The 14150-nt window shown below is 49.1% G+C and overlaps 1 protein-coding gene across 7 annotated transcripts in view; it reads left to right on the top strand.

The window, feature by feature from the left end:
• The window catches only part of Obsc (Obscurin), a 222500-nt gene extending 208896 nt beyond the window's left edge, over nt 1-13604 (top strand). For 6 of the 7 annotated variants that reach the window (XM_065230324.1, XM_065230322.1, XM_065230325.1 and 3 more), the window contains 16 exons: nt 41-992; nt 1053-1968; nt 2962-3096; nt 3249-4247; nt 4872-5038; nt 5099-5213; nt 5270-5872; nt 5932-6182; nt 6247-6458; nt 6529-6668; nt 6735-9133; nt 9199-10620; nt 10688-12119; nt 12193-12418; nt 12483-12588; nt 12656-13604. In XM_065230324.1, coding sequence (XP_065086396.1) covers nt 41-992; nt 1053-1968; nt 2962-3096; nt 3249-4247; nt 4872-5038; nt 5099-5213; nt 5270-5872; nt 5932-6182; nt 6247-6458; nt 6529-6668; nt 6735-9133; nt 9199-10620; nt 10688-12119; nt 12193-12418; nt 12483-12588; nt 12656-12793 — 10213 coding nt within the window. In that variant the 3' untranslated portion in view covers nt 12794-13604. The remainder of the gene's footprint in view (nt 1-40; nt 993-1052; nt 1969-2961; nt 3097-3248; nt 4248-4871; nt 5039-5098; nt 5214-5269; nt 5873-5931; nt 6183-6246; nt 6459-6528; nt 6669-6734; nt 9134-9198; nt 10621-10687; nt 12120-12192; nt 12419-12482; nt 12589-12655) is intronic. The other variant, XM_065230327.1, reaches the window with a different exon arrangement.
• Nucleotides 13605-14150: the final 546 nt, after the last annotated feature.

Here is a 14150-nt window from a genome sequence, read left to right as displayed (position 1 = left end):
CATCCCTCACTAACCTTTGCTTTGTATGCTCTCGTTTCAGCTGTAAGGACGATCGTGAGATACTCGACACCGACAAGCGTATGAAGGTCGTTCGCGAGCGTGAGGACAGCGGATACTACGAGTTGATTATTCCCGAAGTCCACAAGGGCGACTGTGGTGTCTATTCGTGCACGGCTTACAACAAATTCGGAAGCACCAAAACCCAGGCCCAACTATTGGTATCAGATCAGAAAGAGCTATTCTATGAGCTGGACACTCTCGAGGATAATAATAAATTTGTCTGGAAAAAGAACGGTGTGGCCTTCGATCCGGAAGAGCGTTTCAAGGTATTAATGGCTGATGATTCCGATTCGTTGGCGCTTGTCTTCCAGCACGTAAAACCAGAAGATGCTGGACTCTACACTTGTGTTGCCGCCACCTCTTCCGGCAATATCCAGTGTAGTGCTGAACTCACGGTTCAGGGACAAGTCAACCAACTTCAACAGGAACCATCCAAGCCGCACCTAGTAGTTTCATCGAAGGACGCACTGGCTCGAATTGGCGGCAAAGCACTGCTCGAGATGAAAGTCCACGGCTATCCAAGGCCGGAGCTCGTCTGGCGTCACGAGGGCACCATTATCGAACCCGTAGGTCGCTTCAAGTTCCTCTACGAGGACGCCGAATCCGTAACGCTGGTCATCATGGATGTGCAACCTTCGGACGCCGGTGCCTACTCCATCGTTGCACAGAATCATCTGGGCGAGGACTCGACCTTTATCAATCTGATCGTCAAGTATCCACCGACCATCGTCAAGCCACACGACTGCGGAGCCATGGTCGGCGAAAACTTCAAGATGTCAATTGAAGTCAACGCCGTCCCGGATGCTACCGTTCGTTACTACAAGAACGGCAAAGAATTCAAAGAAAACAGCCGTATCAAGTTCCTCACGGCCGAAAACTACCACATCATTAAGTACAATCCTGCTACGGCAGAAGATACTGGCAACTATTCGGTAAGAATCCTTCACGAAACGGCTTGATCATCTCTCACCAAATAACCTCCATCCTTATAGATAATCGCCACCAACGAGATCAGCCAGGCGACGGAGTTCTGGGAATTCACCATCAACTCACCGCCACGCTGTACCCACGGGCTTCCTGAGGAAACGATCGTCAACGAGAAAGAGGACATCGAACTGTTTGTCAAGGCGGACGGTAACCCCACGCCGATCGTGCGCTGGTACAAGGATGGCAAGGAAGTCTTGGCCGATGGCAAGCGAATTCTCATTATTGAAGATGACGGTCGCTTCACACTGAAGATTCATGCAGCGAATCGTGACGATACGGCACGCTACTCAGCGGATATCATTAACGACTACGGTACCATTAAACAGCGTTCGCAAGTCAACGTGAACTGCAAAGCCAAGGTTCGTGAAGAGCTGAACGCGACAACCTGCAAGGAAGGCGATAGCAACATCACGATGGCCATCAAGACTGATGGTTACCCCAGACCGACGGTACAGTGGTACATCGACGACGTCGAGATTACCGAATCACGTAACGAGTTCAAGATAGTCGAAGATGGACTGTACTACAAGTTGATCATGATGGATGCCAAGGCCGAACTTCAGGGCAAATACAAGGCCGTGTTTACTAACGTTTACGGAACGGACGAGTGCAGCGCCAAGACGACTGTTCAATGCACACCCAAGGTTCGCAAACCGCTGGTGGATACTGACGTGGACGAGAATACCACTCTGACTCTGGATGTCGAAATCTACGCCGAACCCGAGCCGGAGGTCACCTGGTACAAGAATGGACAACCGGTGCAGACCGACGCGAGATTGACGATCAAGCGGGATTCTCAACGGGTGGAGAACTATACCCTCTCGTTGACGATGGTCCGTGGTGCAGACTCTGGTGACTACGAAGTCCGTGCGGTGAACTCGATGGGAACGATTTCCAGCAAGTCCCGGGTCGTTGTACAGAGTAAGTATTCTGGTTTTGAATTCTTCTGCTGCCGTATCTATGTTCTAGAGATTAGATTTTTTTTTGTGACAAGCGATCGCTGCCGGATGGCAGCGACTATGTGTTTTTGATATATATAGATATATCTGTTGACAAGCGAAGATCGTGTTTTGTCAATAACCATTATATGTGCCATTTTGGAGTTAAGCTCAATGTGGAGTTGATTTTTGCCGCAGGGAAACACTGTGATAATGCCATTTCTATTTGTGTTGTTGAAATAAATTGCCTAATGTTATTGTCATCCAGCTGTGTATGTAGAGCAGACAGGGCAGGAAACACAACGCGCTGAATTCTTGGAGACCGAAACGGTTACGCTCGAAGAGGAAGTTATCGAACAGGTCCCAGAGGTACCTCCAAAAGGGGCTAGATCCATCCATAAGCTGACGGGCGTCACAATGGAAGTTACGGAGGCTAGGCAACTGGAAACAGTGTCTTCAGTGGAACCATCAGTTCCCGTACCGGTTCAGGAGATTGAGGCCTCCCTTACCGATAAGCAGGAAGTTCCCATCGTAGACTTCGTCTCAGTTTTAGAGATTTCCAACAACCAGGGTAAACAGAATTCAGTCAAGATCTCAGTCCAGGCACTGCAAAATCACTACTGTATTATAGAAGTCCCGTTTGGTTTTGGTTAGACCCCCGTAGCGAGTTTGACACCGAAGTGCTCTCCACCGGGTTGTTTGATGCAAGAACTTCTCGTTCTCTCGTGTACATAAAATCCCATATATCTAGCTTTAAGTCGATTTTGTGATAAACTCAACTGTGATTAATACTTGTTTATACACATTTCCAACACATACTCATCACCATCAACACGCGCATACACACACACACGTATACATTCGTCCGGATCCCCGGCTTCGTATTGTTCTGTGGCGTTGCGTCTCTGTAAATTTGTGTCCAAATCCACACAACAATCCTTTCTACCGATCCCCGTGTGATTCGGCGCTCCAACAGAGGCCCTTGTAACGAGCCCCACTGAGAATGCCGAAGCACACCGCATGTTCAGCGAATGTACCACGATCGGTCAGAACGGAGAAACGATCATGATCTCGGTTCACACCGAAGAGAGTCATGCCGCCATCGTAACAGGTAATTTTCAATCGTACTTCACACCACCATGATTCACCTGCACCGCAAGTCCACACAATCCTTCCTACAATCGATCCTTGTCGATTTCCTTGTCCCGACTTCCCTTGTCACAGCATCACACACACACACACTCATGCACAATCTCTGAATAGGCCCCGAAGAATCCCACTCGATCCATCAGATGCGCGCAACCACGATCATCTTCGAAGAAGACAGTGGATCACCGTTGGAAACTCCCCAAAGGATCATCTACCCTAACAAGCCACACGCTTCTGCCCTGCACGTCGAAGAGGTCGACAGCATAACCTTCCAATCGCCGGAAGATACGGCCAAGTATCATCATCTCACGGTCAACGAGTCCTCCGGGACTCGGCTAGTGATCGAAGAGCTGGAATCGGACAACGAAGCCGTCTCGTCGAGCACCGGCAAGTTTTCTCGAGGAGTTTCCATCACTTCGGCAACCACCTCGGACGATGAGCAGTCGATTTCGCGACAATCCAGCAGATTGGGCACGGAAGAGCCTGAGAGCGGTCAGCGCGTGCAAACCAATGGTATCTCGGCTGAGTCACAGCAAGCAGATTCATCGTTGGGCTTACAAAAGGAAGAAGCTGAACAAAGGGATGCAGAAAAGGGCAAGAAAGTTCATTTTGTAGACGATTTGGCAGATGAAACAAAAAAGGCTCGGTTGATAGAGAAGCAAGAGGTAGAGGAAGGTGATGTGGAAGTCGACGAAAGGTGCGTTAAAGTAAGTAAAGATTCGGCGACACCCAAATCAGCAAAGATGCTCGAGAAGGCAGATGCAACGGAAGGTCAAGCTGCTAAGGGTAAACCCGTAGACTCGGAAGAAGTTCAAGCTACGAACGCAGTTGAGAAAGCTCTAGAAAAGGAAGCAGCCGAAGTCAAAGCTGTTGAAGAACCAACACAGCCAGCAGCTCTTGGTGCGGATGATGGTTCGGAGAGTCTCAAATCCAAGAAACTGCGGAAGGAATCGCTGGAAGAAGCAGTACAGCAAAAGCCAGAGAAACCAAAACAAGAATCGATCAATGAACAGACTAAGCAAGCTCTGCTGAAAGACGAAACCGTCGAAGAAGACGCCGAAGCATCAAAGAAACCAAAAGAATCCGAAGTCAAACAACCCACACGTCCAGAAGGTAGTACTTTAAAGGCCCAAATCTCACATTCTCGCTACTATCACTATTTTACTACACTCGCACGCACATTTTCCATCCCTTTGCAACAACACACCAATATAGACACACTTTCCGACAAATCTCCCAAATTGGCAACGCATGCTATCTATGAATTGTACAAACACGTGACTAACGCTTGCGCGGCGGTTTCAGCTCAGCTAACCGTACTGGTCTAAATTTCGCTTCCTGTCTGCGGCAAATCCAGCGAAAGAGGGATTGGTAAGTGCACCCAACTTTCCACTCCTCTGTAGATATGGTCCTCTTTGTCCAGAAAACAAAACAAATCTGAATGTATAGGTCTAGCAAAGCAGTTCACTGCTTCGTCGGCTACCGCGCTACCAAGCAATACGGGGACTCCAAGCCTCCAAATCCAAAAACTGCCGATATCTAGGTCAGGCTTATCTGTGTCATATATCTACCGCACGTACCGTAGTGGCTAGCTACCACTTACCTGTTTTCAAAAACCAAAACAAAAATCTGTATATAGTGTCTCTAAACAATGTAAATATTTACTTAGTTTCCAACTAACTGCCGTCAGTTGTGTCGATAACTGCCATCTAACTCCCGTATTCCAATATAATCTAGCGTCTCCGGAGATCCTCAAGACCGATATCGCCGATGTCACGACGTTCGATTCCCTGCCACTTACGTGGACCGTGGAAGCCGATGGTATCCCACGACCGACCGTGTCCTGGGTCCTCAACGGAGAGGAGGTCAACGCTAGTGAACGCATCCGTATTACTGACTCGGGAGTAAGTAATGAAGCGCTCGATTGCGTTCCGCCGAATGCTGAAGTTTTGCCTCTTCCCTAGACTCTCTACAAGATCGAGAACCTCGACGTTAAGGAAGCCGACGCCGGCGAGTGGAAGGCCGTGGTCAAGAACCGCATCGGAGAGAAGACGCTGCCATGCCACCTGACCGTTATTCGTAAGTACAAGACAATTACTTCCAATGAACAGCTCAACAATGGTTCCAAATTGCAGCATGCAAGGAGTACCGCCGTCCCAAGTTCCAGAAAGGTTTGGAGGACTTCAGCGTCCACAAAGACGAACCGATCACTCTGAGCGTAACGATCACTGCCGATCCGGAGCCGGAGATTTCCTGGATCCAGGATGGTACCGAAGTGCAAGCCGACAACTTCATCCAGATGAAGACCGAAATCAAGGAGTTGGAATACAACCTCAAAGAGATCACCTACACCTTATACATTGCGGAAGCTCGTCACTACGATACCGGCAACTATACCTTCCGTGCGACCAACAAGTACGATATTAACGAGTCCAACTGCCGCTTGGATGTGCTGCTGAAGCCGGAGATCGAAAACTTCCATGATATCACCGTGGAACCGTTTACGCAGGGTGTCTTCCAGGTGCTGATCAAGGCCAATCCGAAGCCGAGGGTCGTCTGGACCAAGGATGGCATCAACCTGTGCAACGTAGACAACTGCGACGTGATTGCCGACGTGGAGAAGGAAATCTATACCCTGCTGGTGGAGTCTTGCGCCCTGACCGAACATGGAACTTACACCGTTACGGCGTCGAACACCTTCGGTGAAACGATCGCCACTGCCAAGCTGAATGTGCACAGTAAGTAATGCCAGTATTTGTCAGTCCGTTCAAAGATTAATTCCAATTAATCTTCGTAGTGACGAAACCAACCTTCACGAAGGAACCGGACAGCATCAACGTACACGATTGGGGCGATGTCTACAACAGGGTCGACATCTCTGGTTGTCCACGTCCGACTATTCAGTGGCTGCGCAACGGAACCCCACTGAATCTGGAGGAGATCGACGAGGAAACCAACGAACCGAAGATCAAGGTTGTCACTTCCGGTGATATCGAAGTAGTCAGCGAACTGTTCATCACCCACTTCGGACCTGAATGGCAAGGCAATGTAAGTGTTGCTGCGTTGATCAAGTTCAGCGCGAAGATCTAACCGGAACTGTTTCTTATTGCAGTATTCTTGCTTGGCAACGAGCATTGGTGGAGAAACGGAAGCCAAGTTTATGATTTTGGTCAAAAACGAACAACCCGTGTTCGGTAAGGGACTCGAGCGAGGTATGGATCTGGAGGAGGACGATCGCCTGGAGTTGTCGTGTATCGTTGATGGTAGCCCGCTACCGAAGATGACTTGGTACAAGGATGGCATCGAGGTTACTCCTAATGAGCAGTGAGTATCGATCAAAGACTGTATTTGTAAAACATAGAATCATTTCTACTTTCCAACTTACACTCTCCAGCGTCAAGATCACCCACGGTCACGATGGACGCTGCCGGTTGATTGTCGAGAAGGCCGATCCCGGAGACAGCGGTTGCTACAAATTGGTTCTGTCAAACAAGACCGGAGAAGTATCCACGCAATCTTCCATTGCTGTCACTCGTAAGTTCTGATTAAAATTAAAAACACGCGATCCACCCGTATTAACCTTTCTTATTTCACTCACAGCCAAGCAGCGTTATCCGATATTTGTCCGTCCACTGCAGGACCACAAGATCGTCGTTGGCGAAACACTGCACATGGAGGCCAAGATTGCCGGTTTCCCAATGCCCGAGGTAAGGTGGTTCAAGGACGGTTTGCCCATTCATCAGACCAAGGCGATCAACTTCATCAACGAACCCAATGGTATCGTTGGATTCATAATCGATCGCGTCACTCCGGAGGATGCCGGTATCTACACCTGCGAGGTGAAGAATGAGGTCGGCAAGGCCACTTCCGCTTCGATCACCGAAATCATTCCGAAGGCCAAGAAGCCCCAATTCGTCAATGAACTGCAGGACATTAGCATCGTTGAGGGCTATCCGATCAAGCTGAACGTCAAGGTTATTGGATTCCCATCTCCCGCGATCAACTGGTTGCACAATGGAACGCAGATTACGGGCGATCACTTCAGGATCACGCAAGAAGGAGAAGGTTGCTCTACCCTCACTGTCGAAAAGTCGGTGGGAACCGATTGTGGAGACTACCAGGTAGTCGCTTCCAACGAAAACGGTGACACAGCGTGCACTGGAAAGGTGACAATCTTGCCAGTTACCGATACATCAACCGGAGAGGAGCCACCAAGCTTCCTGGGAGGTATTCGCGATATCACCGCCGATGAAGGCAAGGAGCTCACATTCAGAGCTCGCTTCATTGGTAACCCAGCGCCAGAGGTTATCTGGACGAAGGATGGGGAGCCCCTCCAACCAACTGGACGTGTTACTGTCACGTGCGACGGCAAAACCGTTGGGCTGACCATCACCCCGACTGAAGTGTCCGACTCTGGCGAGTATGCTTGTCTGATGGCCAATCCACTAGGAGAAACCGAAACCAAAGCTTCGGCTATCGTCCGCAAGATGTTCCAGAAGCCGAACTTCGTCTACCATTTCCCAGATGTACAGCAACTACCTGGACTGGAAGCCAAGTTCCCAGCGAAACTGGTTGGTAATCCACGCCCGACTGTTCAATGGTACAAGAACGAGACACCGATCAATCCAAACGATCGCTACAGCATGAAGTACGAAGGCGAACACTGCTGTCTGTACATCAAGGAGTGCGTCGAATCCGATACCGGACTGTACTCGTGCACTGCTACCAATCGCGAGGGATCCAGCACCGTAGAAGCTAAACTGGACGTTGTTTCCCAACTGACAAGAGGTGACGAACCAACTCCTGCCTACTTCTTGAAGAAACCAATTGACATGACTGTGCTCGAAGGAATGAAGGCCAAGTTTACTGCTTGCGTCGATGGTTTCCCTCTGCCGACTGTGGAATGGATCCGCGACGGTCACCGTCTAGTCCCAAGCGAGAAATACCGCATCGAAGCCGACATCAACGGTCTGGCTCGTCTGATTGTTGATGATATTCAAGAGGAGGATCTTGGCCGCTACACTTGCAAGATTAGCAATAATCTGGCCGAAGTATTGGCTCACGCCAATCTACGCTTCGAAACACTGGATGCTTGCCCAAGACGCCGCTACGGAAAGGGCAAGGACAAGAGCTACCTCCATACCACCCCGTACCCACTGATGGATAGGCCGATCATCTCGAAACTGTCCGATCGTCGTATGACCTTGTCCTGGAAACCATCCATGACTACCGTTCCACGCCACCCCGTCACCTACCAGATGGAGATGATGGAGCTTCCCGATGGCGAATGGTACACCTACCGCTCCGGAATTCGCAGTTGCTCGTGCGAGGTGCGCGACCTAGAACCGTTCCGTGACTACAAGTTCCGCATTCGTGTCGAAAACATGTACGGCTCCAGCGAACCCAGTCCCTATGTCCAAACGTATAGACAGAAACTGGAGTCTGAACCTCCAGTCTTCTATCCCTATCTTGGACCGGGACGTGATTACCGCCCGGACGTTTCCCCGCTTTATCCACACAACTTCGATGTAGAACGTCCCACCCACCGTGACCAACGGTCCGGAATCACACCAGAGTTCCTTCGTCAGGAATTCCCTGTCCAATACGGAACCAAGAATCACAATGTCAGCCTGTTCTGGTTTGTGTATGGTTATCCGAAGCCAACAATGACCTACTACTTCAACGATCAGAAGATCGAAGCCGGTGGTCGTTATTGCTTCAGTTACACCAGAAACGGTCAGGCTACGCTGTTCATCAACCGCATGTCCGAGCGGGACGTTGGCGTGTACGAAGCCGTCGCTTCTAACGAGTACGGCTCCGTACGGCAACGCGTCTGCCTAGAGCTCGGCGAGTATCCACGCTTCCTGCAGCGTCCGGAGGAGGTATTCATTATGGGTCGCCGTTCGGGTCGCGTCGAAGCCAAGATCGCTGGCGTACCCTTCCCGGATGTGAAATGGTACAAGGATTGGCAACCGATCGCCGAATCAACACGCCTTAAGGTATGCATTTTTATGGCGGGAGATGAGTCCAGCAGGATTTTTTCACAATTTTCAAATTCTTTCAGATGATCTTCTACGAGCCGGACACCTGGGTTCTGCTGATCACCGATGCAATCAAGAAGGACGAAGGCTTGTACTCGATCAGCGTACGCAACGCAATTGGATCGATCAGTTCGTCGGTTATGGTCCACGTTGAGGACAACGAGGATGACTACGTGTACAATGCCCATCACAGAACCCCGTACGTCCGAGCTAGGAACAAGGTCTACGAAGACTTTTACGACATTGGTGACGAGATTGGAAGAGGTACGCAGGGTATTACTTACCACGCAACGGATCGTTCCAGCGGCCGCAACTTTGCCGCCAAGATTATGTACGGCAGCCCGGATCTGAGACCGTTCATGTTTAATGAAGTAGACATCATGAACATCCTGAACCATAGGAAGTTGATTCGTCTGCACGATGCCTTCGACATCAACAGGTCGTTGTCGCTGATTATTGAGCTTGCGTCGGGTGGTGAACTGGTCCGAGACAATCTGCTGATGCACGACTACTATACCGAGCGTCAAATCGCCATCTATGTGTACCAGATTCTTCTGGGTCTGGAGCACATGCACAGCCGAGGAATCGGTCATATGGGTCTGACCATCAAGGATCTGCTCATTGCTTACCCTGGCAGTGACAACCTGAAGATTTGCGACTTTGGCTTGTCTCGCCGTATCGAAGATGACAAAATGTACACGCTGGACTACGGAATGCCGGAGTTTGTTGCACCAGAAGTTATCAATCGCCGTGGCGTCGGGCTTGGACAGGACATGTGGAGCATCGGTATCATTACCTACATTCTGCTGGGAGGTATTAGTCCGTTCATGGGTCGAAACGACCGCGAAACCCTAACCAAGGTTCGCGACGGCAAGTGGACCTTCGTTGGCACTGTATGGGAGTTCATTTCGTCAGAAGCCCGTGACTTCATCACCAGACTGCTGGTCTACGAGGACGAACACCGCATGACCATCAAGGAAGCCTTGTCGCACTCATGGTTCGATGTCATCTACAAGCGAACCTTCGAAGAGTACCAGATCGGTACGGATCGTCTCCGCCGGTACTATTACCACTACAGAGATTGGTACACCAACGCTTCATGCCACACCTACTACCGTCGCCGTCCGTTGATGAGCTGCTTCGATCACCCATCCAAGATGGTGTATCCTCCGGGAATCATCTTCACTCCGGAAGGCACTCCACCACCAGTCACCGTCGACGATATTCCGCACAAGCGCAGGAAGTGGGACGAATACGTATCCAAGGACAACCATCCGGACTACGAGACGGCTTCCTTCAAATCCGAAAGCCAATACCAGTATGGCCCGGACACTTACCTGTTGCAGCTGCGTGACACTACCTTCCCATGTCGTCTGCGCGAGTACATGAAGATCGCCAAGCACCGTTCGCCCAGTCTGCTCAGCGAGAGCAACTACGACAGTAGTGTAAGTATAACTTAGACCAAGATGAGTTAACATTACTAATTTTGATTTCGGGGCGGGGGTTTTACAGCTACCGATCATTCGCGAGCGTCGCCGCTTCACCGATATCATGGATGAGGAAATTGATGACGAACGCAGAAGCCGTATCAGCCGCTACGGAACGGACGACAGCGTCACCATCAGTCGTCGTCTGCGTACGGAAGTGGGAACGCGTCTTGGTTCGTACGCCGAAGCCGAAGCTATGATTGAAGTTAAGCGAGAAGGCCATGCGCCGTTCTTCCGCGAGAAGCCACAGACGATCGCCATCCGTGAGGGTGAGCCGAATCAGATCATTTGCTACGCGGTCGGTGATCCAAAGCCCTCGGTCACGTGGTTCCGCAACGACATGGTCGTTACAGATAGCAATCGCATTAAGGTGCTAGATGACGTCGATGGCCGTTCGGTTATTCAGTTCCATCCGGCGTCACACAACGATTGCGGTATCTACAAGGCCGTTGCCAGCAATAGAGTCGCGAAGACGGTGGCTCGCTGCCGTGTAGTGATCGCCATTATCCCAGATTCTCCGGATTGTCCGGATGCGGTTGCTGTCAGCGATACGGAAGTTTTGCTGCGCTGGAGACAGCCACGACATGACGGTAACTCGCAGGTTATCTGCTACAGCTTGGAAATGAAGCAACATGGTAGGGCTGATTGGGTGGACGTGGCCAGCAATATCGATCACGAGTTCTACCTGGTGCACGGATTGTCCCCGAATACCAACTATCAATTCAGGTTAGCTGCCTACAATAGGGTTGGATGGAGTGATCGCGGTGTCGCTACGAAGAATATTGGCACTTTGGATGTTGAAGCTCCCAAGATTCAGATCACCCGGGCTATGAAACAATTGCAGCAGCTGACGGAATCTGGTCAGCACGTGTCTCCGGAAGAACGTGTGGGACGTTTGGACTACAGCTACGAGAAGACTCCGCTGAAGTGGACCGTTGAGGGTAACTACAATGAAAAGTTCAGCTTCATGTCGGAGATTTCACGCGGTCGGTACTCGATCGTGGTCAAGGGTCTGGAGAAGGCCACCGATAAGATCGTTGTGGCGAAGATCTTCGAACTGGGAGATGAACGCGTCGCTGAGGCAGCGGAGCGTGAATTTGAGATGCTACGAACGCTGAGACACGAACGTATCGCCAGTCTGTTCGCTGCGTTCAAACCGAAGAATACGTCGATCGCAGCCTTGGTCATGGAGAAACTGCAGGGCGCCGATGTGTTGACCTATCTGAGTAGTCGCGCGGAGTACTCCGAGCAGATAGTGGCCACGATCATCAACCAGATCCTGGATGGTCTACATTATCTGCACTGGCGCGGAATTTGCCACCTGGACTTGCAGCCAGATAACATCGTCATGTCCTCGGTTCGACAGGTACAGGTCAAACTGGTCGACTTTGGAGCGGCACAGCCCGTGTCCAAACTGGGCTCGAACGTGCCCAGCCTCAGCTGGTTGGACTTCACTTGTAAGTATATTGATGGTGTTTGGTAAGTGATCACGGTTAACTGAGTGGGGTTTTTTGTTTTTTTTCTAAACAGCTCCTGAAGTGCTTAACGGCGAAGCCGCCTACCCTCAGACTGACATGTGGAGCGTTGGTTGCCTGGCCTATCTGTTCCTGTCGGCAACGAGTCCGTTCCGAGGTGGAGACGAAGCCGAAACCCGCGCCAACATCAGCTTCGTTCGATACCGGTTCGAATACCTCTTCAAGGAGGTCACCCAGGAAGCCACACGATTCCTGATGTTGATCTTCAAGCGTGCTCCCACGTAAGGCCTATCGAACTTGGAAGAACCGGATGTTTGTAAATTTGATAATCTCGATGCTTTTCAGGAAACGTCCCTCGGTAGAGGAATGCTTCGAGCACAGATGGCTCGTCCACACCGACTTCATGATCAAGAAGCGCGAACGTGCAATCTTCCCGGGCAGCCGTCTGAAGGTAATGGCCTGAACGAATCACACCAAACATTCTGCAGCTAAACTAACTTGTTCTTCCAACTTTACAGGAATTCTCCGAACACTACCACACGATGAAAACGAACGAGGCCACCAAGTCGGAGACCATCTCCAGCATCGGTGGTCAATCCCCTCGTCAGCTGCTCAGATCCAACAGCATCCAGGAGGAGCTGCTGACCACTTTCTAAGCCTCAAACTCTATCAACTTCTACTACTAATTACTACTACTACTACTACTTAACCGATACTTTCGTCTCTTGAATCCCTCAACTATTTATTTATTTATTCGATAGAATGTAGCTTTTCTAGTACTTCAATCTATTACCTAAACCCCCCTTAAAAAAAGAAGTCTTTTGTACATAATCGATTTTTTATTTTGAACAAAGGAAAGTATATGAACTTGAGTTTATTTTTTTAGCGTGTAAGCAACTAGTAACTAGAACAAGCAGGAGCAGGACAACAAGAAGGAGAAGAAGCAACTACTTCAACTGGAAACTCTTTATATATTTGTATATGTGATATCCGGGTCAGGGAAACAATTTTTTATATGAATTTTTAACCGAATCTATAACCATACAAATACGTTACACATCCCTGAAGAAACTGGCTCGGACCCATATATATTCTGGTTCCCTACTTGTAGTCGCATACCATCGATCGTCGATCAACGAGTGAAGAAGAATAGAAAGAAGCACACACAAACACACACACGAACACGTAACGAGAAGAACTGTATAAAATTAGTAGCCATGGCGCATGGTAAGAAAGCTTTTAACAAATACACACCAAAACTTACTTTGAACAAGAATGTGTAAAATTCGTAGTCAGATTAAGTTCTTGATTATTAATTTAATAAAAAAAAAACAGTAAAACCTTTAGGTCATTTAACAAGTTAACAAACTTCGAAGCTTTAAAACTGTAGGAAAAATTATATTCTTGTTTTTACTTTTGTATTCTTCTTTTCTTTAAAAATTCGTTTAAATAAATAGTTGTGCAGAAAAAAAACAAATCTCGCAAATTTCCCACATTTGAATATCACCATCCTCCAAATTAGGTTGTTTCATTTCGAAAAACATACCGGTTTTTATACATTATCTGAAAGAACTTCGCTTTCTGAACACAACGACATTCATCCCCGTTCTTAAATAAAGATTAAAAATCATAATTTTTGATCCTAAATATTTTAGCTGACAGCTCGCTCCCATAAGAAGTCTCAGCGAGGGCTGCTAAGATGGTTATTTTTGCTAATGTAATCGAACTTATTTCAAATTCGGATTCCACTGCTAGTTGTGTTGTTGCTTCAAAATAAAACATTTGAACTGTGGCCAAGCATGCCATTATTCACAAGCAAACAATGTCAGTGCGATGACTGGAACACCAAGGGGTTGGTCACTCCGCACAGTGTGCCAAAAACAAGCTTGGACACACCTGGGCACAGTCATTGGTACTGTTTGGCACCCATGGTTACAATTTTTCTGATCTTTAAAGTTACTGGCAACACTGAACGTTTTCTGTGCCTGCGTGCGCAGTGTGCATGTGTCAAAA

The sequence above is a fragment of the Ochlerotatus camptorhynchus genome, unplaced genomic scaffold, assembly GCF_037179485.1.
Source record: "Ochlerotatus camptorhynchus isolate MF236.1 unplaced genomic scaffold, CSIRO-AGI_Acam_v1.1 ptg000330l, whole genome shotgun sequence".
Taxonomy (NCBI): domain Eukaryota; kingdom Metazoa; phylum Arthropoda; class Insecta; order Diptera; family Culicidae; genus Ochlerotatus; species Ochlerotatus camptorhynchus.
The sequence above is the reverse complement of the archived record's forward strand: the minus strand, read 5'-3'. Positions and strand labels throughout refer to the sequence as shown.